This window comes from Lacerta agilis, chromosome 3 (genome assembly GCF_009819535.1).
Source record: "Lacerta agilis isolate rLacAgi1 chromosome 3, rLacAgi1.pri, whole genome shotgun sequence".
Taxonomy (NCBI): Eukaryota; Metazoa; Chordata; class Lepidosauria; order Squamata; family Lacertidae; genus Lacerta; species Lacerta agilis.
In genome coordinates, this window is record NC_046314.1 from 73,258,099 (window position 1) to 73,284,775 (window position 26,677).

At 41.7% G+C, this 26,677-nt stretch overlaps 1 protein-coding gene across 2 annotated transcripts in view; it reads right to left on the reverse strand.

Moving 5' to 3' along the window:
- The window catches only part of PCNX2 (pecanex 2), a 123,158-nt gene that overhangs the window by 62,594 nt on the left and 33,887 nt on the right, over positions 1-26,677 (reverse strand). For both annotated transcript variants that reach the window (XM_033144290.1, XM_033144288.1), the window contains exons 13-20: positions 26,281-26,452; positions 20,854-20,964; positions 19,962-20,053; positions 14,875-14,984; positions 12,310-12,406; positions 7,048-7,140; positions 5,410-5,560; positions 2,122-2,263 (exon numbers count right to left, since the gene is read on the reverse strand). In XM_033144290.1, coding sequence (XP_033000181.1) covers positions 2,122-2,263; positions 5,410-5,560; positions 7,048-7,140; positions 12,310-12,406; positions 14,875-14,984; positions 19,962-20,053; positions 20,854-20,964; positions 26,281-26,452 — 968 coding nt within the window. The remainder of the gene's footprint in view (positions 1-2,121; positions 2,264-5,409; positions 5,561-7,047; positions 7,141-12,309; positions 12,407-14,874; positions 14,985-19,961; positions 20,054-20,853; positions 20,965-26,280; positions 26,453-26,677) is intronic.

A 26,677-nucleotide genomic window follows, 5' to 3' on the forward strand; every position in this document is an offset into this window, starting at 1 on the left:
CAGACCAAATGTTTAATTATCTGTTCTAGGACCTTTCCTGGTATCGACATCAAGCTGACTGGCTTGTAGTTACCTGGGTCTTCTCCCCCCTTTTTTTTTGAAGACTGGGACAACATCTGCCCACTTCCAGTCTGCAGGAACCTCCTCTTTTCTCCAAGAATTCTCACAGATAATAGACAGAGGCACTGAGATAACATTTGCAATTTACTTGACCAGACTTCATCATGTGACCAGACTTTCACTTGCATGACCATCATGTGACCAGACTTTCACTTGGGGGGCACCCTCCCTGGGTGTCCCCCAAATCTGCTCGAGGGTTGGGGAATGTCCCGAAGAAGAGTTTGAGGGCACATGAAAAGACTACAAGGGAAAGGAGGGCAGGAGAAAGTGCTGCACAATGGGCAGCATTAAGCAGGATACGCAGATTCAAATTTCTGCCCTGCCTTTTAGCCCACTGGATGATTTTGGGCCAGTCACAATTTCCCAGCTCAACCACACAAGTCTGTTGAAAGAATTAAGATGAAATGGTATAACACAACTTCTCCCGAATCCTTTGGAAAAAAATGTCAAATAAATAACGATTTAAAAGGCCGGTGTCCTTATCTAGTATATGTATAACATATTTGAAAGATGTACCCATGAATTAAACTGATTTCCCTGCTGAAAGCACAGCGTTATACGTATGTTTCCAGAGATCATTAATCATTATAACAGTTTCGACGTCAACATACGGTTAAGTACTAGAAAATTAGAACATAAAGAAAGATAGTTGGCAAACTTCCCAGAATTCTTGCTTCTATCTTTTAGTAGGCATTGTGCTCTTTCTTTTACACCTTTATTTGTATGTTGATCCATTTTTGCCGCGGAAAATAATTTTATTTTTTTAATGCAGCTTTCCAATAAAGATTACATAATAATTGCTCTTAGGTCAATAGACATAATGCTATATACATATAGACATTGCATAACCTCTTTGAAATCTTCCTTATGTTAATAAAGTGAACAGCACACAGTAGAAAAAGCAGGTTGTGGCACAGAAAAGAATTGAAGAAGATCACAAACCTCTTGCACAAATGGGGCAGGGAACTTACCAGCTGGGGTAGCAGAAAAACAGGGGTTCGTTGTGAAGGGGGCTTTACTGTTGCCCTTCTTTGACTTTCATATAAGATTGCAAATGTGAACCTTCTCACTGTTCAGTTTTAGTTATTTTTACCTCAGTGAACCAAGCAATTTCCTTTTGTACTAGAAGCCTGCCTGACCCATTCCCAAAGGGACCTACTAGGAGCTTCAGGGCACCTTTCATCCATGGAAACAAACTACTGTCTCGGTTGACTACTGAAATCAGCCAAGTGGGAATTATGTCACCTCAGAGAAGGGATGGTAAAGCAGTGATGGGGAACTTGAGGTCCCCCAGAAGTGATTGGGCTGCAACTCCCATAAGCACCAGCCACATTGCTAATGGTCAGGGAGGACAGGAGTCCAGCAACATCTAGAGGGCCACAGGTTTCCCCATTCCTGAGATAAAGTTATTCATGCAAATCCTGCACATGTTGTTTCATAAAGGAATTGTGATGCTGCCACTATCTTCAAATTAAATGAAAACAAGCCACAAGGTTTCAGAATGTCTTCTCCAATGAGCGACATGTGCCATTTTTTCTCAAGACCTTGATACATGTTGTGTTCTGGTCATTCATTCAGGATTTTCAGCCTGGATGGATTTTGGTGGATATGAATCTAAAAGGCACTTATTCTTTGCTCCATGTCCCTTCAAGCGGATCTTTAGGTTTGCTAGAGATAAGGCTACTCCAAACAATCAGCTAAATGTTGCCATGTGAATGAAATGTCAGAAACCCTTTCGGAGGCTGTGAGAGCTTCTTCTCTCATCCGTACTTTCAGTTTTGAAAGCAACACAGATAAGACAAGTTCTGAACTCATTGGCAGGCATGCTCCAACGTGATGAGAGCGCCTCTCCAGTTACAAATAATGGCTGCTATAGGTGACAGCAGTTTAGGAGAGGCAGGTCACAAGTTGTGGAAGCCTGAATGGTAGACCAGATGCATAAATGATATTGTCCCGCTCTTAATTCTACAAATAGCGTACCACAACATTTAAGTAACTTACTGTGGAGTCAGCCTCTTGTATTTGCTGATTGAGAAGGCGTCATTGGTGAGGGCATTCAGTATTATTGCGGGATACAAGATGTACTTTTCAAAACACTGAAGCCACACATAGAGTCTTTCAAACCACATTAAATGGGCAGCACCTGAAGATTTCAAAACAAAGTGATGTTCTGTCAAAACTCTTGCCATGCATAATAGGATATCGGTCTTCTGTCTCACACATGGCATTAGCTGGTTTATTCATTTATCACATGGAATGTGAATGCCAAAATTGGTTCTGATGGTTAGGGGTGTGCGTTGATCTCTCATCAAAATCTGAAACGTGCTAGGATACCAAAGTGAATCTCCAAAGGTGTATTGGATTCAAATGAGCAACTAGAAGTTGATTAAGCATTGGATCCCTGGTAAGTATTGCATATGTAACTAGATCAGAGCTCTATAAGAATGCAGATTTAACAGCAGTTCTAGAAGCAACAGACAATTGCAGTGAAGAAAATTAGTCTTAACTAAGGGGATGCACAAACCATATCACTATATGTGAGTAGCAGTGCAACAGCAAGAACATCAGAGAAGTCAGGTCAATAGCAATAACAGTTTGGAAGTTATTAAGCAGGCAGGAAACCCAACACATCTTAAGCTGGGGTGACTATTTCAAATCAGAGAGTCAAATTCTTGTTCAAATATACATTGATTGCAGGTGGTTTTCTTCTTCTAGTACTTAACATTTCACCTTCTGAACTGAGCCAGGTAACCCTTAGCTTGAAACACACTTGGTTTCCAACCTGGGCACAAATCATAGGTTAGATAATATTGTTGGCTTTGGAAGAATTCTTTGGAGGAAAAAACAAAGTTGAATCTTGTGCCATATAAGAATAAAGTATTTGGTGGAGTGCATCACAATCCTGGTTTGCTAGTATGAAAAAAAAAAAAGTCCAGAGGATTGCATCAGAAGGCTGGATCATAAATGTAAGCAATGCCAGAATGCAAAGCCATTTCTAACACTCACTGGCTGTCAGCATTTTAGTTTCATCTGGAATTAAACCAACGAAGGAGACCTGCGCTTCCTTTACTCTCTCTTTGTCATTCTGTAATAAACCGTAATAAACTAGAAATTCTTCAGTACATTATGGAATTCTAAGACGCTCTTTCGAGATTGATTGTTCCTGTGAATATATTTCCATGAAACACCCTCCTGCCAAAGACATTTAACATTATAATGCATCTTATAAATATGTTTCTCTGCAGAGTATCTAGTTGTTGGATTGGTTTCAAGAAGAGACTGAGGTCACAGATGAGCCCCACTGTCTTGACGTTCTTATCTTCAAACACGTCAAAAACACACATGGAGAGTGATTAAAGCACAGACCCATCAAAAGTTGACAGCGAGTTTCTTAATTGGAGCAAAGAAAAAGTGAGGGTTATCCAAAGACAAGCTGGCTTCTAGCCAACAGATTTCCAGGAGAACTGGAAAGAAGTCTCCAGACACCACCTGCTGAAGATAGCAATTCCAAAATACCCACAATAAGACTTTTTAAAAAACTCAAATTTAATGTTCCTCAATGCTCATGACACACTACAGGGCAGGAAATTTAAATCACAGTCTCATATATTCATGCCACCCAAACTTTATTTTGCATCCAAATAGCTGAAAAAGAATTCTGCCAGAAATTTAAACACTGAAATTAAAATTATGGGTTGGACATACTGCATTAAACTCATTAATCAACATGCTGTGTTTTTTGTGTGTGTGTGGGGGGGGGGGGGGTTGGTTTCTTTTTAAGATTGTAAGAAGCTTGGGGAAGGATTACAGCTTCCCCAGCAGAGCATCTGCTTTGCACACAAAAGGTTCCAGGTTCAATTGCTGCCATATCCAGCTAGACTCCCTGCCTGAAACCTTGGAGAGTTGCTGCCAATCAGAGCAGGCAATACTGAGCCCGATGGACCAATGGCCTGACTTCATATAAGTAGCTTCCTGATAAAATGGACAAAACTAAAGTCAAAGGACAGAACAACTACAAGCGCTCAGGTTAGTTGGCTGACATAAATAGAGGATGCAGGTTGTAAAGGTTGGTCTAAACAAAGGGAGAAACTTGTCATCCACTACTACAATACAATATCCATTTATGCCAATTAGTTATTTACTGAATCTCTGCCAGGCCTCTAGGAAATTGCACAGCAGCAGGGCTTAGTGGGTTGAGGTCACCGAGAGAATAGCAAATTACCATCCCTGACAGCAGTCGAATTGCTGAATGGATATACAAAAAGAAAGGAAGAAAAGTAACCATACAAAAAAAACCAGTTTCAGCAATTCAGCAATGCTTTCTATTGTCAAACTTTATTTGTTAAAATATACTTTCATAAATTGCTGTGTGTGTTTTACTTATCTCCAGTCAAAGGTAAAAACAAGCCATGATCCAGGATCATCACACGCAGAGGGAGGGCAGACAAATCCAGCAGGAAGAGGGATTGCTCACCTGTCTTGCTTCCTCTCATCCCTGACCTGTTTCCTTATGCTTCCTTCTCACAAGTGCATGCAGCAATCTGACTAACAGCACCTGAATCAGGAGCAGCTCTGCACACAAATGTGATCGCTGGGTGTGCTTACAGGAATACCTTAAGGAAGAGCTTGGTAGGTCAAATGCATCCAATTTTGCAACATTGCTTTCTTGCAATACTGTATTTATTTTGAAGTTTTCAAAGATACATAGCAACAATTGAGTTAAATGGGAAACAATCTAACAAGAATTAGTAATGAAAAATGGGGTGCGTGTTTACATGATCCATGGGAGTTCTATTTGGAATGGAGTCCACAAGGGAATTAATTGACTTTTAAAAGGTTTTAATGTTTTTGCTTTTATAGTGTTTTGAACTTTTAATGCTTTTATTGTATGGTTTTTATATCGTTTTAATGTTTTAAATGCCTTTGATATAGTGTTTTTTTAAAAAAGAGATATACATATATACACACCAATTTATCTGCAAGAGTCCACTTTGAGTAATATCACTGAAATGGGCAAAGAGAATTTGGGATCAGATAGATTCTGTCTCTCCCGCCTCTTGGTGTCTCAACAGCACATACAGAGGAGGTTCTGGCCGATCCCTGAAATGCTATTATTCTTGCGCCCAACAATTGACTTTGCCACAATCTGCCTGTTTTCATTTCCCTTTGTATACTGTGAAAAATTACTCTCACTGATGTACAAAAAAACACTATAATGTAAAGCACATATAGACAGTGTCACTTAAAACTTTTCTTTTTCTTAAAAAAGAAGAAGAAGCTTTTACACACCTCTCAATTCTCTCTGCTGGTATTCTTTATTTTTAAGGATCGGGTGGGAGATCCAAAGCCATGGATGGTGCTTGCGAAGCTGAGGAATTAGGTAGTGCGTTACGAATCCCACAGTCCACGCTAAGGCATAAAGCACAATGCTGAGAAATGGCTGAGTTGAAAGGAGAAGAAAAAAGGGGGGGGACCAAATCTCATTTTAAAACAATATATTAAGTACTATAATATATATATATTTAAAAAGAACCACATGATTTTTCGTAATGCTGTTTCCATTCAACATTTGCCCGTTTTTATTTTGGAAAACATATGCTTGTACAGGCAGATGTGGGACTGAGGAAACGTAAGCAAACTCTCCTCTCTCTCAATTACTCTTTACCATGTGCTTTATTACACAGTACAGTGGTACCTCGGGTTACATACGCTTCAGGTTAAGTACGCTTCAGGTTACAAACTCCGCTACACCAGAAATAACGCTTCAGGTTAAGAACTTTGCTTCAGGATAAGAACAGAAATCATGCTCTGGTGGTGCAGCGGCAGCGGGAGGCCCCATTAGCTAAAGTGGGGCTTCAGGTTAAGAACAGTTTCAGATTAAGAACGGACCTCCAGAACGAATTAAGTACTTAACCAGAGGTGCCACTGTATCTACTGTACTTATATTTTAGTTGAAGAGAAGAGAAAGGTTGCTGTAGTGTTTCACCTGCCTTTGCTAAACTTGCTCTTTCTCTCTCTTTCTCTCTTTCTCTCTCTGTGTGCTTTTTCTGTTTGTTTGTGTGTGTGTTTTTGCACATTCACAGCCTAAGGAGTCCGTTGTGCTGGGTCATAAAACACAGAAAGTGTCTTTTTTAACGGAATGCCAACAGAAAGTCAGAATATGCCAGATACAAGGCTGGAGCGCAAGGAACGCTTCAGGCAGTATATAGAAATTGCTTCCATGATAAATATGAATGGAAGTCAGAAAATAAGGGCTACAACAATTGGTTGGCACACTATGGCCAAGATGTGAAGATCGCCTGAAATGGTTATGGTCTTCCTCACGGTGTGGGGTGCTTGACACTGTCACCTAGCCACTGCTAACAGTGGCACATAAACACTCCACACATTTGCTTTATTTGGACATAATTTTACACTTAGGGGTGGATTGAGCTAGAAGATAAGCTAGCTGCACCTAGTGCAACAAGTTCCACTACCACAACAGGACTTCCCCCCATCTCCTTCCTAGTGCCCATAGGGTTCTAGGGAACCTCCTGTCCTTACCCTGTGGCAGGCTTTTTCTTGGCAAAAACTTTTCATTTCAAATCACGAAAGCCTGACTGTTACGAATATCCTATAGCTGGCAGGTTTTCTCAGTATTCCGAATGTTCATAAACTTTCCAAGGCATTACATTAGCTCAGCCAATTTGCACCAGAGGCTTTGCATCACCATGGCCAAAAAACATCTTAGTGCATCGCACCTCATATTTAAAAACTAGATTTTCATATGTGTGAAGTGATTTGAAACTCCCAGTACCACTCACAAGCAAATGTTCCTTCGTCTGCTAATGTGTCTTCTATAATGGCCTATAATGAGATCTCCTTGCTTTGAATAACAGAGACAATATCTTAGGAAATAACGTAGAAGAAAGGAATTATAATACCTACCCCTAATGACAAGAAAACAGTACTGGCACTGACTGCAAATGACAGCACAGCCGCCACGGAGCACACAATGAGATCTGATTTCAAGGTTTCCCTCTGTGAATATAATTTTAAAATGATCAAACTCAAGTTAAGACCAATTTGACTTGCTAAATTAAGCTACTCCGTCTTCAGAAGTTGACAGTTGCAATGAAATTCACATCAGTCACTGCTTAAAGAAGCAGTTGCCAGCATGACATCCACACATGCAGAGGCCTTCTCTGGCACCTGCAGGGTCTCCTCCCCCTGCAACCCCTCGGGCTGAAATGGGGCTTGAAAAAAGGCATTTTGCTGTAGCCAACATAATAGACTGCAGTGTGTGTTTGTTTGTTTGGGTGTGGGGCACCCACAACAGTTTCTCCAGTTTGCCAATGTGTCTTGGGACCCCAAAAATATGCCCAAGGGTCACCCCAAAAAGGTTGGCAAGCCCTGAATTAAAGCACTCCCCAGTTGCTGTTCAGGTAAAAAAGTTGGCAAAGAGTTACACTAGTTACCTTTAACACAGGAAACTCTCTCTCTCTCTCTCTCTCTCTCTCTCTCTCTCACACACACACACACACACACACACACACACCTCTGAAATGCATGGGGATTGTACAGGAGCAATGCTTAGTGGGTTGAGTGGAGTCAAACTAGGAGTTGGGGAGACCTGGATGCAAATCCCCCAATCAGCCATAAAGTTCACCTTGGCTAATCACTTTCTCTGGACTTAGCCTAAGGGACAGGGTTACTGTTAGGATAAAACTGAACAGCACAAATGAACAACTTACTGCCTCCTTGGCTGAATCTTTGCTGCTTTATTTATGCTAAAGCATAATGTTATGTAATATAATAATAATACTATTTATATCAACCCTCTAATGAGCATAGAGAAGTATAGCCACATCTAGTAATCTTGATGCCAATCGGGAAAAGCAACAGAAAATGGAAACAAAAGGGCAGAGCAATTGCATAGTCTCAAGAATTCAGTATACTCTGGCAGTGGAATGAATGGCCTCTATACTGTACATGTGCTAAGCCCAGAAGCATAAAAACACACAACCAAATAAATCCCCCAAGGTATAAACATAGTAGGCATGCCACTAACACCCTTGGAAACACCGCCAAAGCCTACCAATCAGGGTTTGCACCTATAACATTGTTTTCTCTCCCATTGGGGTCAAGATTTATTGGAGATGGTGCGATGCACATTTGCACTGAAATTTGTATCCACTGACGCGATCTGGATACACTATATAACTGCACTGCATTACTGCATTGCATATTGTTGGTGAGAGGCATATCTTCATTTGCTTTACAAATCAGATAGTAATGCACATTCCCATCCATGGTGCTATACCAATAGATATGCAAAACAGAATCCAACAGTGTAGATGCAGCAGGCTGACTATAGATTCAGCCCACTGTGTTTGGAATATGTATAACAGGAAGGGGGGGGAACCCACCAGTAAAAACGAGCCTGATGGGATTTGGGTTGCAATTTTTTGATAGTTTAGACCAGGGGTGGCCAACTCCCAAGAGACTGCGATCTACTCACAGAGTTAAAAACTGGCAGTGATCTACCTCCTTTTTTGTGGGGTTCAGGTCAAAGTTGTTGAGCTTTTTAGGAAGGAGGAAAGCCCATTTTGGGGGGGGGGTTCGGGTCAAAGTTGTTGAATTTTTTTCAGGGAGGAGGTAAAATGTTGAACTTTTTTAAGGGGAGCTGCAGCTATTCAGCTTCTTTGGGGGGAGCCAATGATCTACCAGTGATCTACCGCAGACATCCAGTGATCTACCAGTAGATCACGATCTACCTGTTGGACATGCCTGGTTTAGACTTTCTTCTAACCTTCTACCACCCTGTCTCAAATCTGAGAAAACTATGCAATTCTTCTTTTTGCATTTAATTGTGGTTTGTTTGTTTTTCGATTTTTCGGTGCTGTCATTCTCCACTACTGGTAGAGTCCAGGAAGGAAGTTAGAGTTTGAATGTAACACATGAATACCCTTAGGCTGCTGGTTAATGCAGTAATCAACCATGTGGATGCCTATGAAATTAATTATAAAGCTAGGAAGTTCCATTCTCCAAGTTGAGTGGTTAATTATCCAGTGCAGCCGCATTGTTGATTCCAGTCACCGAGGCTGAGAACTGTTACAGTGCCATTCAAGCAACAAAAATGTAGCAAAGGTCACTGGAAAATGCAGTGCTAAGTTATTGCTAATTTGGAGGGGAATCAGAGAGGCTTATTTTAAATAGTAAATCCCTCTAGATTCATCCTGAAGAGTGGACCAATTATCCTCAGTTCAAATGGTATTGATTTCAGGGCACCCAACTTAAAAATAAATATCATCCACATAATTCTATACTCTCTCTGTGTGTGTGCACACACGAACATGTGTAACACACGTTAGATATTACATTCCTTATTACCAAACTGAAATCATCAGGCTAGATAGGCAGGAACACACATACGTTATATTACTTTTTCACATGCCAACTTCAATTTAACATTTAACATTATTACTTGATGCAGCTTGATTCTGCAAGCCACAAGGGACATAAATCCCACTTAGGGGAAGCTGTAACTTGTAAACCAAGTTATATGCAAGTGTGGCTGGGCACTGCAAAATATTGTTCAATTCACCATAGTCAACACTTAAGGGGATGCTTGATTTACAAATATCTTGAAGGTTGAATCTGGGTCTGAAGATGCCAGGGGAAGGAATATGCCTTTTCCAAGGTCTTTTCTGCAATCTGTGTTTGGTCTACAGTACCCAGTCAGAAGTGCAGGAAGTTGCCAGGTGGACAGGACTTTGGGAATAAATAGAGAAATCATTTCATGGGCACAAAATGAGGCAAGTGGTGTGACGTGGGGATTTCTGCTAACTCTTGGGTGCTACTGTCAGTCCCATTAACGATATCTATTACAAACTTAAGTAGAGGAGCAGGAATCGTGTCTGTAGCTGTTAGAATTGTCAAGAAATGCCCTTTAATTAATTTCGTAGGAATCCAGGGCTGGTTCAAGAGTTTTTGCTACCTCAGGCAATGTAGCAACCACCTCCGCTGCTGAAAGTTGATGTGTCAAGCTACTTTGGTACCTGAGTCAGAAAATCCCACAAGGCCTTCTCCCTACCTCTGGGAATAAATATTTCAATTTACTACTTTACTTTCTTAATTACTTTAAACTAACAATGTCAGCTACCTGAAGCGGCTGTCTCATGCTGCTTCGTGGTAGGGCTGCATTATTTACTAATTACATATTATTATATTATATTATATTATATTATATTATATTATTATATTATAATCATTGCTTTTTAATTCACCCATCACCAGGGAGAAGAGATCCAGGGCAAGTAACAGCATATAAAAACATTAACAATAGTAGTATTTAAAACACACACAACACTACCTATAAACCCCAAATCAATAATCTAGACACCACACATGTAAACTGGAGAGGAGCAGGGCATGATGGTGCTTGCTGTCCATTTGAGTGAAAGGCTAAAGCTATGGAAGAAGCAGGGGCCTTTTTGGGTGCTAGTGCTGTGAGCCCCTCTAGCTTCAGGCTGTATATATGTGTAAATAAGCCATATGTCCTAAAGACACCAGAGTCTCGGCTATGCCTCATTTGTCCAAAAGGAAAACAAGCCCTGGCTGGGTTAAGGCACACCTACAATTGCTGGAATCTCACAGCGCTTGTGGAGATTGGGTTGGCGTGTAGCAGCATTTGCCGAGTGAAGTACTCAGGTTTAAAGCAGCTTGTCGTAAGTTGACAAAAGAAGGATGTGAAGTGTGTGTGTGTGGGGGGGGTCCCTATGATTGAAGTTAAAAAGAAACAAAGCAGGGGATACAAAGTATCCTCAGGGGGGGCTGTAATTTTTATTAATACAGCAGTGGAGAGAAGCAACTGTTTAACCTGTTTTCTCCATCTAAAATCCTCCCCGCTAATCTTAGTGTGGAAAAATATAGGCAAGAATATAGGACACTGTGCCACACTAGCAAATTGGTCCCTCTAGCCTAGAGCTAACTACTGTAGGAGTGGGGAGCCTTTTTATTTGGGGGCCTGAGGGCGCCAAACCCTCCTGGCCAACTTTCCAGGGGCCGAACGTCAGTGGTGGACATGACTTTCCATGCACACATACAGAGCACACAGGAATTTGTCCTCCTCACATGTCACACACACAAGGAGGGCAATGGCATGCTGCCAAACCCCATCCCCTCCAATGCATCAGCTGGTGCCTTAATAGCATTCTACTCATTTGAGAGCAAAGGTATAGGGGCTTTCTCTACTTGTGCAGGATTCCCATGTGATTTCGGCCCTTGCAGTATCTCTACCCCCTGGTGTGCAATGAATGCTAGAGGCTTTTCAGGGTTTCAGATAGGGGTATCCCCCCGTGCTGCCTGGGACCTTCTGCATGGAAGCCTCTCTATCACTAGCTATCTATGGTATTTCTCCAATACAGGTAACAGGTATCGACAGTCAAAACAAAATAGAAAATTCTTTCCAGTAGCACCTTAGAGACCAACTGAGTTTGGTTAGATCTGAAGAAGTGTGCATGCACACGAAAGCTCATACCAAGAACAAACTCAGTTGGTCTCTAAGGTGCTACTGGAAAGAATTTTCTATTTCGTTTCGACTATGGCAGACCAACACGGCTACCCACCTGTAACAGGTATCGACAGTGTGCATGTGCTTTTTCCATAATGAGCTAACAACAGTTCTGGAGGAGCAGTTTAGATTGCAGAAGTGGCACAGGAAGGGAAAGCTAAACCCCTTTCAGCCTTCGCTGCTGTTCTGAGCAAAATCAGAGACCCAACACGACTCCTTTAAGGTTCTGTTTTTAATAAACACCCCGGATAATGCCTGTTTTAACCACGAGCGCCATATGCAACTCCTGTTAATTTTCTCATGGAAGACATAATGATTTCCATTCACACAAGATGCAATTTTGCAACACCGTCAGTGCTGAAGAATCCCAGCGACTTCCTTCTACGTGCCGAAGGAGGAAAAGTTAAGAGCCAGGAAAGCAGCCTTGTCGTCCCTAAAGCCTTTCTTTCTTCCACTGTCATTCATCTGAAGCAATTCGCAGCTCTACCCCAGAATTGCTTCTCTGCTAGAGATTTAAATAATTTGACCAGACATCTTGACACTTTGTGTGTGAAATAATATCACAGCATGGTTGTGGGATTTCAGATGACGCCTTTGCATGGGCTCCCCGTAAAAAACAAAGAAACGAAACCTACCACTGACTCTCTCATCTTCTCGGGTAGCGGATCAGTTTGTGAATCTTCCAAATGTTGATGCAGAAAGTGAGGGAAATATTTACATTGAATAAGAGACCTGGTTAAAAAAACACAACCCCCCCCTCATTTAGGACATTTTCATATAACAGCTTGTAAATGAGCTATTTATAGGGCTTTTAAGAGGAAAACAAACTAAGCATTAGTGGCTATGTTTTCTAACTCATCTGGGAAAGACACTACACCAATATGTGAGCCCCACCCAGTCTCTGATGCTCTATGGTGACCCGTGACAGAAGATCATCACCACTCAGCAGACATTAAGGTATTTCAGGATCTGGCTGAAAGTGACTGATCGTGACTAGCAGGCCAACACTACAGGACTGGTGTGGGTACAAGTATAGCTATTTACTCCCTGCCCTCCCCCCACTGTGATTACCATCATATAAGGGGGAGAGCAGGGATGCAGCCATTGGCTTCCCATGTGCCTCGTGTCACTGTTCCTCCAGCCCTCTGTGTGTCAGGGATGGAATGTCAACAATGGTACCCACAAGGAGGTTGTATTTATTTATATTTATTAAATTTAGATACCACCCCTCATCACAAGATCTCAGGGCAGATAACAGAATAAAATACAAGAACACAAGTAAATAATTAAAACCATGACAACAAAGCAATACCCGCCTTTCCCACAGATACATTTAAAAAGTATTAATCAGCCAAAGGCCTGGTTGAAGAGGAACGCTTTCAGCTGTTGCCTAAAATATATATAATGAAGGTGCCAGGAGAATCTCCCTGGGAAGAACCTTCCACAAATGAAGAGCCACTACAGTCAAGGCCCGTTCTCATGTTGCCACCCTCCAGATCTCACATGTAGGAGGCACACGAAGAAGGGTCTCAGATGATGAACACGGAGTCTGGGATGGCTTATATGGGGAGAGGCAGAAATTCCACTATGAGGATCCCCATGCAATAAGAAACCTGGAAGATCAGGGTTCTGCATTGTCTCGGGAGCCTATTCAGCTACAGGAGACTCTCCATGCAAGCATCCAGCCCATGAGACTTGGTAGGATGCAGAGTTGGGGTATGCGCAGTCAGGACCAACGGTTTCATCCCCACTCTCCCCCTTGTGCAATGGTTAATTGGGTGTGTGGAGAATGAGCAAAAATGAGTTAAATAAACACAACATAAGAGGCAAATCAGTATCATTTTCAAAGTGTGAGTTTGCCCCCACATCCTTACCACCTACATTTTTTTTTAAAAAAAAGATTTTTTGTACATATGCAAAATGCACTAGAGAAAATAACCTGAAAACAACTTGAGAATTGATTTAAGGGTTTTGCAATATTACACTCAATGTTGGTGTTTCTTTTCTTTCAACCAGTCATAATTAAGAGGTTAAGAACTGCTGTATCAATGGAGTGGGGGGGATGCTAATTTCAAATTTAGTTTTGTGTTCCAACTTCTTTTTCATCTTTATGGCACTGCATCTCATCTGAACATTTGCAATCCCCTGAATACCCTTTAATTTAGTTCAAAGTAATTTGGGGGGAGGGGAGGGGATTACACACTTTAATCGTGGTTGGTCCATGAATATTTGATGCTTTTTAAATATCAGAAATAAGTGTTTTAATCCCAAACGAGATGTTTAAGAGCAGTTCGAACTGCAGAGATGTGATTAGAGGTATTAGAGGAGATTATATACTGTACAAGGCAAGCAAAGATTTCAAGGACACAAAACTCCTCACTTAAAGCAAAATGCAGGAGCTTCTTTTTTGTGAATAAGAGTGAATGAAAAGTGGGTACATTTTCAATAAGGGGAAATATGTTTGTACTTTTGGGGAAATTTTAAAGAGCTATAATGGGTGCCTTTTCCATTCTTGTGTCACCTTGTGCAAAATCTGTGCAGATCTGGGCTTCCCAGAGCATCACTGTGATCAGCGAGTCAAGACACCATTTGTCAAGTCAGAAGAAGAAGAAGAAGAAGAAGAGGAGGAGGAGGAGTTTGGATTTGATATCCCGCTTTTCACTACCCGAAGGAGTCTCAAAGCGGCTAACATTCTCCTTTCCCTTCCTCCCCCACAACAAACACTCTGTGAGGTGAGTGGGGCTGAGAGACTTCAGAGAAGTGTGACTAGCCCAAGGTCACCCAGAAGCTGCATGTGGAGGAGTGGAAACATGAACCCGGTCCCCCAGATTACGAGTCTACCGCTCTTAACCACTATGCCACACTGGCTCTCATATAGATGCCCTCTTAATGTCCCAACCCAGGATATGCACATCTAGACAGATTCCTAAAGACCTCCTAAAGAAAGAAGCCTGCTATTCCCCCCCCCATCAAAAAAATGTAAGAATTGACTTTCTGGATCTAACCAAAAAATAAATCGAGCACAATGGTTTCTAACCTCAAGGAACCCTCTCGCTTCTGGTTTTCCTTATGATTTTCCTCCCACAGGTACGCTCACCACACAGATCAAAGCCACATCATTCCATTTCTGTTAATATTTCAGGAGCATCAATATAAGCCACAGTGACAAATATCTATAAAAGGATTTGCTGATGACTTACATTAAAACAGACGGGTCGCTACTTTGCCTACTGAGATGATATGAAAGGGCAACCAAAAGGCCACAGAAAGCAGAGAACAATGCAGGAATGTGTTGAGCGTCCCACGGCTCCTGCAGAAGTAAATGGGGGTGGGGGTGGGGAAATGTCCTTAAATTCAACTGTAACACCACATATTAGAAGAATTACACTGTTAATTCTAATCTGGGAGAAGTTGTGATGTTTCCGACACACTGCATAATTATATAAACCACAATAGCATCCTTATATAAACCACAATAGCTTTTCAAATCAGCAGTTAGCAGCAAAAGAAACAAGGAAAACCACATGAAGTCAGATTCTACCCGCCCACCCCACCGACCGACCACCGATCTCCTTCCTACAAACCTGCGGACCCAGAGGAACAATGAATACTTTATAATGAATCAATCTTGTTTCCCCTCCAGCACAATGACATGGAGTAGTCTTGAAACACTTTATATTGCAAAATAGTCGATAAAACAGCAGTGTCTTCCATCACTTGCTTAATATAGACAACTGTTGCCTTATTGGTTCTGCAAAACAACAATGCAAGCCACACAGAAGCAGTTTCGTGTGGCAAAACACAGGTATTATATAGCTCCCACCATATTGTGGACAATTTAAATGTCTCCATTGCAAAGCTAGAAATGAAAGAATTTGGTGGGAACTGTATAGGGAGCTGACTCACACCCACTGAAAGCTGAAGGGAGCAGCCTCCCTTGGTGGCATTTCATACTGTGGCCATTGCTTGCACATCTAGTAAAATCGGGCCTAATTATGTCAGCATTCTGTGGTCCATCATTGTATAGGCAAGCCATGCCATTCTTTCCCTTTCTTGTACTCCTGGTGCTTTGAGGTCTAGACGTTTTTCTGTTGCCACTCTAATAATAGTTTCATACATTTAAGGTGCTTTCAGAAGTTATTTTGTTGTTTTATCACTTGTGTGACTGACAGCCAGGCTCCTTTGGGAGGAAGTGGGGTTATATAAGTTTAATATATAAATAAAATAATAAGGTAAGACATGGTACATATTCAAAACCAAGTCTCTAAGGGAAAGCATGAAGAAAAATCACCATTGTATTCGTTTTTACATTTGTGAGAATCATATCACTTATTATAGACAGGAAAACTTGAAACTTGTTTCATTGACTACGCAAAAGCATTTGACTATGTCGACCACAGCAAACTATGGCAAGTTCTTAAAGAAATGGGAGTGCATGATCACCTCATCCGTCTCCTGAGAAATCTCTATGTGGGACAAGAAGCTACAGTTAGAACGGGATTTGGAATAACTGATTGGTTCAAAATTGGGAAAGGAGTACGACAAGGCTGTATATTGTCTCCCTGCCTATTTAACTTATATGCAGAATTCATCATGTGAAAGGCTGGGCTGGATGAATCCAAACCGGAATTAAGATTGCTGGGAAAAATATCAACAACCTCAGATATGCTGATGATACAACCTTGATGGCAGAAAGTGAGGAGGAATTAAAGAACCTTTTAATGAGGGTGAAAGAGGAGAGTGCAAAATATGGTCTGAAGCTCAACATTAAAAAAAACTAAGATCATGGCTACTGGTCCCATCACCTCCTGGCAAATAGAAGGGGAAGAAATGGAGGCAGTGAGAGATTTCACTTTCTTGGGTTCCATGATCACTGCAGATGGTGACAGTAGTCACGAAATTAGAAGACGCCTGCTTCTTGGGAGAAAAGCAATGACAAACCTAGACAGCATCTTAAAAAGCAAAGACATCACCTTGCCGACAAAGGTCCGTACAGTTAAAGCTATGATTTTCCCAGTAGTAATGTACGGAAGTGAGAGCTGGACCATAAAGAAGGCTGATTGCCGAAGAATTGATGCTTTTGAATTATGGTGCTGGAGGAGACTCTTGAGAGTCCCATGGACTGCAAGAAGATCAAACCTGTCCATTCTTAAAGAAATCAGCCCTGAGTGCTCACTAGAAGGACAGATCCTGAAGTTGAGGCTCCAGTACTTTGGCCACCTCATGAGAAGAGAAGACTCCCTGGAAAAGACCCTGATGTTGGGAAAGATGGAGGGCACTAGGAGAAGGGGACGACAGAGGATGAGATGGTTGGACAGTGTTCTTGAAGCTACTAACATGAGTTTGGCCAAACTGCGAGAGGCAGTGAAGGATAGGCGTGCCTGGCGTGCTCTGGTCCATGGGGTCACAACAAAACTTGAAAACTATTTCTGAAGTTCATCTTTCTAATAGTTGTAGGAAAGACTCCAAAGTTTTCTAACTTTAATAACTTTTATCAATTTGCAGCCTCTCTACAAAACTGCCTCACATATTTTGAAGTATTTGTAAATACAGACCATGTTTTTCTCTCTCTGCTCTATGAACAGAATGTAATGGAATCATGCATTTCTTTTGAACGTGCTTCTGTGGATATCAAGTCATGTCTTAAAAATCTACTGAGAATTCTAGCTGTTTGAAGATTACCTTTACATTGCAGAGTCTGCCGCTCAGCAATGTTAATTAAGACAAATTAGTCCACGTTATGGGTGTGTGGATTAAGTTACTGGTACTAAAAAGTGGGCCTCACAAAGCACTTTATGCCTCATTAATATAATCAATGGGTGTGAGAGAATTTAAATATACCAATTCCACCTGTTAAGAAAGCCTTGAACAGTAATTAGCTACAGGAGCCTGTAAATCAATTTTGTACTTCAATGCGCCTGAGAACATATGCACAGAATGAACACCGGCACATGTAATGACGCTAAGCGTGCCTAAAAGCAGGGAAAGCAAATCAGTTTCCAGCATAGACTTACTGTAAAATAAGTGGCTGCACACAAATAATAAACATTTGTAAACTAGGAAAACCCATAACCAGGAGGATACAGGGGAATTATTGGAATGCTATCAGTGACTTCATGGGGTATCATCATAGCCCCATGTTGGATCATGCCACAAATAAGCCTACTTCCCATTGATTTGGGGGCTAATTTCAAGAGAGTCAAAGGCTAAGGAACAGCCCAAGTTAAAACGGGATTGGAGTCCTATTAGGTAGTTGGTGGACAGTGCTGGTCATCTCCTGGTATATCCTGCAATGAAGATGCTAGCTGGGCCTTCCTTTGGATTCAGGGGGTAACTGGGTTTGAATCTCCACATTACTACTTATTCCTTCACAGACAGCACAACTCCCATCGTAATTCTGACAACTTTGATGCAAGTCACTGCCTTCTGAAGCCAGGCAGTTGCCCGAAAAGTCTTTCAGTGTTTCCGAGGGAAATGCAAACTCAGGGCCTGGGCCACGGCACAGTGACAGAGAAGACACGCTGCATGAGGAAGGTTCCAGCTTCAATCTAATCCCATTTCAATACATCCACTGAAAGAGGTGGCCATTTTAAAGGAGGTGTTTCAAAAAGAATAATTTACAAGAGAATAGGAGGAGGAGAGTTTGGATTTGATATCCCGCTTTATCACTACCCTAAGGAGTCTCAAAGCGGCTAACATTCCCCTTTCCCTTCCTTCCCCACAACAAACACTCTGTGAGGTGAGTGGGGCTGAGAGACTTCAAAGAAGTGTGACTAGCCCAAGGTCACCCAGCAGCTGCATGTGGAGGAGCGGGGATGCGAACCCGGTTCACCAGATTACAAGTCTACTACTCTTAACCACTACACCACACTGGAGAGAATGTGATGTGTATTGAGGTTGCAGTCACCTAAGATGCATGCACGCCACACATTTAAAGCACATCCCCCTCCCCAATAATCCTGGGAATTGCATGAAATTGTGTTTTGTGTGCTTTAAACACATTGGGTTTTACATTTCACAAGCAGCAAAATGCTATATGATGGGATATGTGTGTGTGCGCGCGCACGCGACCAAATATATATTAATCCTTCCAAATCTGCTCAGTTCATTTATTATTATTTATTTTGTTTATTTGTTTGTTGTTATTACAATTTATCACCTGCCCTTTACCCTAAGTTCCCAAGGTGAGTTACAACAATTAAAACACATCCAAATCGTTTCCTTCTTATTTATCATTTTTCAGTGCTCTATGACCACTTGCACTGATCAGTAGGACAAGTGGTCTCTCTGTGGAGAAAGAGTGTGTGCGTGTGTGTGTGTATTTCTTATTATATTCTATCTATGCAGACCACAAGCAAAGCAGGAGGGAAAGCATTATGCAATCTGAGTGCCCTTTCCACTGAATTTGGAGTGTGCACTGCTCCACTACAAGAATGCCCTGAAATGGAAATGAAAGTCATTTTTTAAAAGGAATTCAGGCTCACGTAGGCCTTCACTTCACATACCATAAAGAGGTATGAAAATTCCAAATCCAGAGTGGACTAAGGTTAGAAGGTGAAATAAGTAGTATCATTTTTGCATGCCTAATTTTTCTGCTTTAGGAGTATCTTCAAAAAGAACAGAGTCATAAAAATTCAAATTAGGCATAATTTTCCTGTGTGAACAGAAAGTCTGCAGTTAATATGTGTAATTTGAAGGAGATATCTTGTAAATCTTTTACAGCGCACTCCAACTTCAGGGTAGCATTATAAGCACATTTCAAAGCAGTATGAAGTCGAGCCTATGGGCAAGATTGCTTATCTACAAAACCACCTGCCTACTGTAATTTAGTTGATTGTGCTGTGAAAAGATGTGCAAATGGCAGAACATGTTTAAAAGGATTGTCCTTAACGCTATTTACCAAAGGCAATTTGGAAGTTCAGTTAACCCTCGGAAAGCACAAAACTATACAAGGCATTAGATTTTCGTGTTTCCCAGCTCCTTCCACTTTAAATTCTCCTTTTTCAGTTTTCACAAGAGATGCTCCACTTTCACAGTGCCCTTCCTTCCACATTTATGTTCCACAAACATAAGGTATGATGCATGGTCTCCTCGTTGAAGCATATATGCATAATACACCAAGTTTCACACACTTTCCCCCTTTTTTTTGCAAGGAGGGAAAATATTGCAAATCTGAGCATTATCTATACAGGTCTGTAGACCGAGGGGGGGGGGGAACAGAGCAACTGAGGCTAGAACCACAGTAGCAGTTGCCGTGCTTTGCCACCAGAATCACTCCCCTTCTTACCTTTACTGCATTGAAACAGAATGCGTACAGGACAAACACAACTATGAAGCTCCGAGAAATACTGTATAGCGAAGAGATCATCCCGGCAGCAGCTGAAATACAGAAATCAAAATGCACTGCTTCCTCTCTGGATATAGCTGTTATGGCGCAAATTAAAATATGTCATGGATAGCTCGGTTGGTTAGAGCGTGGCTCTGATAATGCCAAGGTTGCAAGTTCAATTCCCATATTGGACAGCTGCATATTTCTGCATTGCAGAGGGTCGGACCAGATGATCCTCAGGGTCCCTTCCAACTCTACAATTCTATGATTCTTTGACAGATTCCTGCCAGTTTATGACAAGGGTTTTGCCCAAGTCAAACAATCGAGCAAGTTATTGGACCTGGAGAGACCAAAATGACAACCTGAAGCATTACTAATCCAATACATATCAAACTGATTGCCAAACAGGACATGGCTGTGGGCAGCCTCAGACAGCTCCGTCAGACCACAGTGCCTGCCCACAAAAGCAAGACCTGTGATGGGATAGTAAAACAGCTGAAGAGGAGAGGCATGGAGAGGTTAGAGGAAGAACTGCCATTGAGGAGGAGGGCCCTATTTAACATTACTTCTCCCAGAAACTCACTAAGGCTGTTCTAGTCTGGAACTAGGTGCATTTAGTGCACCTGACTGGTTGCTCAATGGGACACAGATGCAAGAAAGTGCTATCAGACCCCAGTGTCCCAAGCCCTTCCCTTCCATGGATGGATGGATGGCTGCAGCCAGCATTGCCACCAAAGAGGCAACACCAAAGGTTTTCTGGTCGCCATCTTTATCCGTGTTGATGATGATGATGATGAGAGGGAGGTATTGCATGCAGGCAGGCATTATCTACACAATGTAAGTTACTTACCAGAACCTCCAAACAGCAGCATATCAATTTGTTCCAGGAGATAAATGCAGAAAGTGTTGATTTGTGGGAAAAGGCCAAGAAGGGAAATAGCAGGAAAGCAAAATAAAAATCCTGAAATTAAACATGCAGAGGGGCAGAAAATTAGATGATTGCCTGCACCTGGAAAAAAAATTATGTCATAAGAGTACAAAATCAAGAAGGGGATTTGGGAAAACTGTTGGGACTCCACTGAAGCTGTTACCTACACATTCCTCCTTTGTTGATGCTGTTATTATCTTATTGAGGAGTTGCCACATGAGGAGGCTATAATATAAATGTACTGAATATTGTTACGCGAAACTAATAATTGCTTGATCTATGGTCTAAATAAAAATACAATTTGGTTAAGAAACGACTACACCCCCATGAACTCTGGAGACTGCCTTGATCTTATTCCCTACACTATGGGGTCAACATCCTAGTGGACTAGTACAGAGCATGAAGAGTAGAAGCTTTTCAGTGTCAAGATGTAATGAAATGATTGGATGGACGTATAAGAGAGACAAGCTGCTCAGGAGTGGTTAGCCTATGGACATAAGACTAGATACAAAGATGATGACCAATTAGTCCAAATGTGAGGTGCATATGTGACTGCAATGCCAGTATACATTGAGAAAACTATCCTTCCCATGAGCTATTGCAAGGCCTTATGGGGTGGAGCACACCAAAAGTGTGAAGACCTCCCTCCATCTCCTCTCCTTGCTGCTCCCAGAACACCATATGAAGGAAAGAGGGAGGGGGTTGAGGGTTCAGATATTTGGGGAAGCATCTTGGTTTATTTATGAGCCAATCTGACAAGAGCCAGAGGGAAATCGCTTGTCTCGTTTCCAATTTAAAATATGTAGCAGGCAGAAGTGAGCATATTGTGTCAGGACAGCATGTAAACTGCTCCAAAGTCGGTTACGCTGAAGCCGTATCATGAGAAATCCAACAAAAATCTGATCTGAAATCCATGGGAAAAAGGAGGGGGAGGCGCCTCCTGTCGGGTCATAGTTCCAGTTCAAGAAAAAAGCAATCATACAGCTATGTTAACAGGGCCGTAGGGAGGTTGTAGAAAATTGGGTCTGAAATTGCACACAGATTGTTTGTTCTGCTTCTTAGGGCGGGGCAGGGGGGACACTTTGTTATTTCTGGCAATTTCCCCTGTGAATAAACCATGTGTTACTTAAGCAGAATGGGCAGGTTACATTTTTTTATTCTAATCTGCCTTGAAAATGAAAATAAATGGGCCTAGGGAGCAAAAGTCACCTTGTGCGAATTTTTGCATTTTACTATACAGCACCTGGCACACCATTACTTGGTTCCTTTCTTACAAGGTGCCAGTTCTTACATGGCTCAGTACTGGGCAAGCACAGTGAAGGCATCCAGCTTTGTAAACATTGACCCAGGAAGGCCCACTAGGCCTTCACATTGAGAGAATTAAGGCAGAATGGGGGAAAGGAAAGTTTTCTTATTCTAGGCAGTTAACAACGATTTGCAATATTCCGGCCCTAAGGGATTCTAATGACATGCACCTTTCCAACAGAAAACAAAAGAAGATATCAAGGTGTCTAGCATAACATTAAAATAAACATGTAGTGGTGAGGAATCATGTGTTTATGCTGGCATTCATTTGCACACCTCTCCTGAGCAGCTATTGAATGGGTATATGAGATCTATTATGAGTACATATTTGTATGTAAGAACATAAGAAGAGCCTGCTGGATCAGGCCATTGACCCATCTAGTCCAGCAACCTGTTCTCACAGTGGCCAGATGCCTGTGTGAAATCAGTAATCAGGATTCAAGTGCAAGAGCTTCCAGCTATTGGAATTCAGAAGAACTGCTGTCTCCAGCTGTAGAGGGAGAGAACGGTTACCGTGGCTAGTGACCCTCAACAGCCCTCTCCCTCCATAAATTTGTGTAATCCTCTTTCAAAAGCTATCCAAGTTGGTGGCCATCGCCACTTCCTGTGGGAGTGAGTTCCATAGTTTAACTCTGTGCTGTGTGAAGAAGCACTTTCTTTTATCTGTCCTGAACTTTCCTACGTTTCATTTGATGTCCACAAGTTCTAGTGTTATAAGGGGTGGGGGTGGGGAATCACAATCCACTTTCTCCAGTTATGCATAATTTTAATAACTTCCGTCATGTTGCCTCTTAGTCACCTTTTCTTTAAACCAAAAAGCCCCAAACATTGCAACCTTTCCTCATAGGGGAGCTGCTCCATCCCTTTCATCATTTTGGTTGCCCTTTTCTGAACCTGTTCCAACTCTACAATACAGTGGTACCTCGGGTTAAGAACTTAATTCGCTCTGGAGGTCCGTTCTTAACCTGAAACTGTTCTTAACCTGAGGTACCACTTTAGCTAATGAGGCCTCCCGCTGCCGCCACACCACTGCCGCGCGATTTCTGTTTTCATCCTGAAGCAAAGTTCTTAACCCGAAGTACTATTTCTGGGTTAGCAGAGTCTGTAACCTGAAGCGTCTGTAACCCGAGGTACCACTGTATCCTTTTTGAGGGGAGGTGACCAGAACTGACCACAATATTCCAAATCTGGCTGCACCAAAGATTTGTATAATGGCATAATGATATGTTTTCAATTCCTTTCCGAATGATCCCTAGCATGGAATTTGCCTTTGGCACAGCTACCGCAAACTGGGTCGACAACTTCGTCAAGCTAGCTAACTATGATCCCAATGTCTCATTCCTGGTCCGTCACCTCCAGTTTAGATCCCATTAGCATATATGTGAAATAAAGATCATTATTTTTTGATCCAACATGCATCACCTTACACTTGCCTACATTTAATTGTATTGGCCATTTTATTGTCAATTCACTGAGTTTGTAGAGGTCCTTTTGGAGAATGGCACAAGAAGACTAGCTTGGTACCATGGCTTCACGGGCTTTTTGATGCCATCAGCCAATGCATCAGCCAAACTCCTTATCTCTTATTTATTAAATTCTTCCAACCTAAGTGCTAACTGATGAGCAGACCGAATCAACAGGTTACCAAGCAACTATAGGAAATAACGAAAACACATCTGCTGGAGTCAAAAGGCCCATTCTTCAGTAATAAGGGAACCATTTGCCCAATTACAAACTCATTAAGACGGGAAATTAAATCCATCATTAAAATAGGGTGGGAGGAGAAAATAAAATTCTATTATGCCCCAAAAGCAAAAAGTGACCCTTAATAAGGAAGAGGCTAAATGTTAAGAGAGAGAGGGGGGGAGGGAGGGAGGGAGGGAGGGAGATTGATTGTTTGGCAGACAAGCCATATCATTGTGAGAGACTAGAACAAGAGAACTGTAAAACTAGCATGTCAGAAGTGTAAGATATATGTGCCAGTGCTTATCACAGAAAGGCCTGATCATTCACTGGTGGATTTCCTCTGCTGCTGTAGGAATCTCATGAGTGGCTGCAGGAAGTCAGTATATCTGCAGGAAGTCAGTATACCTCCAGTATACCTGAAGGAGCGTCTCCAACCCCATCGTTCTGCCTGGACACTGAGGTCCAGTGCCGAGGGCTTCTGGTGGTTCCCTCACTGCAAGAAGTGAAGCTACAGGGAACCAGGCAGAGGGCCTTCTTGGTAGTGGCGCCCACCCTGTGGAGTGCCTCCCATTAGAGGTCAAGGAAATAAACAATTACCTGACTTTTAGAAGACATCTGAAGGCAGCCCTGTTTAGGGAAGCTTTTTATGTTTGAAGTTTTATCACTTATTTATTTATTTATTTATTTATTTATTTATTTATTTATTTATTTATTTATTTATTAATTATTCTGCCTCCCAGAGTGGTTGGGGAAACCCAGCCAGATGGGCGGGGTATAAATTATTATTATTATTATTATTATTATTATTATTATTATTATTATTATTATTATTATTATTATTTCAAGGAGGTGACCTTACAAGATATTCCCAGGGAGTTACCAAACCTCAATGTTCCTTTCTAGGGCTAGGGCTGCCAGAGCCCTCTGGGTCAGGTGGTGGAGCCAAGCAAGCTTTGGCAGGTCTAGGGACTAAGGCCAGTGTTTTTGTTATGTCAGCCAGGGTTGGAATCCAGCACAAAAGCTATCTGTTCACCAATGTGGTTCAGTGTTTCAGCACCACCCAGAACTCATAATACAGTTACACTATGCAAGACCATAGCCACGTAATGAGTCATGCACACCCAGCCCTGGTTCTGAAACACTGGGTCTAATTCCTTATTTGATGACTGGAACAAAAGAGTCCACACCACTCATGGGAAGTACGTCCCCAGTTGGACCTAGCTTTTCTATTTTTAAAGCTATTTTTTTTATTAAAGCTTGAAAAACAAATAAAAAACATACTGAAATCAACATCAAATATCAAGCATTTTTTAACATAAGAACTAAAAGAAAGAAAAGAAAAAGAGAAGACTTCTGATTCTCTGTCTATCAGCTTTAAAAACTTATGCAAATATGCACCCCAAAAGCACACTGGGTGTTTTCACAGCACCCTGAAAGGTAGGCAGAAATACAACTGGGTGGACCTCTGTGGCAACATCCTTACCTTGGCAAAATGACAGAGAATGCCCAGTCCCTTGTGCTACCTACCCTATGTTACTTCCAATGGCAGAAGACAACACAGAATGGTCTCCAGTGTTGTCCCCAATGATTGAGAAGTTTCAAGTTACAACCCTAAAAACTACTTCAATGCATCTTCCAGAGGGGGCAATTTGGAGCAGAGAAGTAATCTCAGAGGGGTATTTAACCCTTTCACCACTTTTCTATTGGAATTTTCTCACCACGCCTCTCCCCATCTCTCAGGGCTCCAGCTGCGTGTTCTCCTCCACAAACATGCATTTGGAGCAGCTTGGGGGAGGGTAAGCAACAGCAACATAACTGAAAGAGATGCCCCACCTCTTTGCAGGCTCTTTTTTAAAAAGCAAAACAAAACATGGCACTGCCTAATAAAGACATTAAACAACACCTGAACATTCCTAACATTCTGGGAAAACCCCCCAGCAATTATTATAACTTCAGCAGCATCTTCCATTACATCAGGGTGGGGAACCTTTTTCAACCCAAGGAGCTTTTGCTACTGGGCAACCTTCCAAGAAGAACATGGCAGTGATTGGCGAGTCCAGAGGCAAAAGTGGCTGGGGCAACAAATGTAATTTTTACCATTGCATAGTAGGATGTTTTTGCACACAGGGCCAGTGAGGGGTGTGGATTAGGGAAGTTTTTGTGGGGCCTGAATTTCCCTGTCTCCGCGCTACAGACCAGAGGTTACTAATGCTTGACAATGTACAACACACAAGACATACATCCATGTTTACAGGTTTATTCTCTACCACATTCTGAACCCCAGAGATAAAGAGCAAAGAGGCAAAAGAAGTGACAAAATAAGAGCATCAGAATGCCCATTATTAATTTTTAACTCACCAATCACATGGTCTCTGGCTGCCTGAAATGATCCTGGTGAAAAGATCTTCAAGCCATATACCGTATAAATAGGCGGACTTTTGTTTTGGGATCCTGCATCTAGCAATAAAATAAGGCCACACAATATACAAAAATACACAGGCCTGCTATATGTTATCAGCTGGTTGTGCCCCTAGAAAAGCAGACAGACAAAACATAAATATATTTAATGCTGCCATTATACCCTTTCATACGCAAAGTGCAAATTTTCATATTGTACATCACAAAAATATTTTCATATTGCAAAGCATGAGAAGTACAAAACTTAGGATATCTCAAATATCAGAGAATAGCAATATATTATGATTTTCTTTTTTATTCCAAAACCCAAATGTACATGCCATTACACTACAACGGC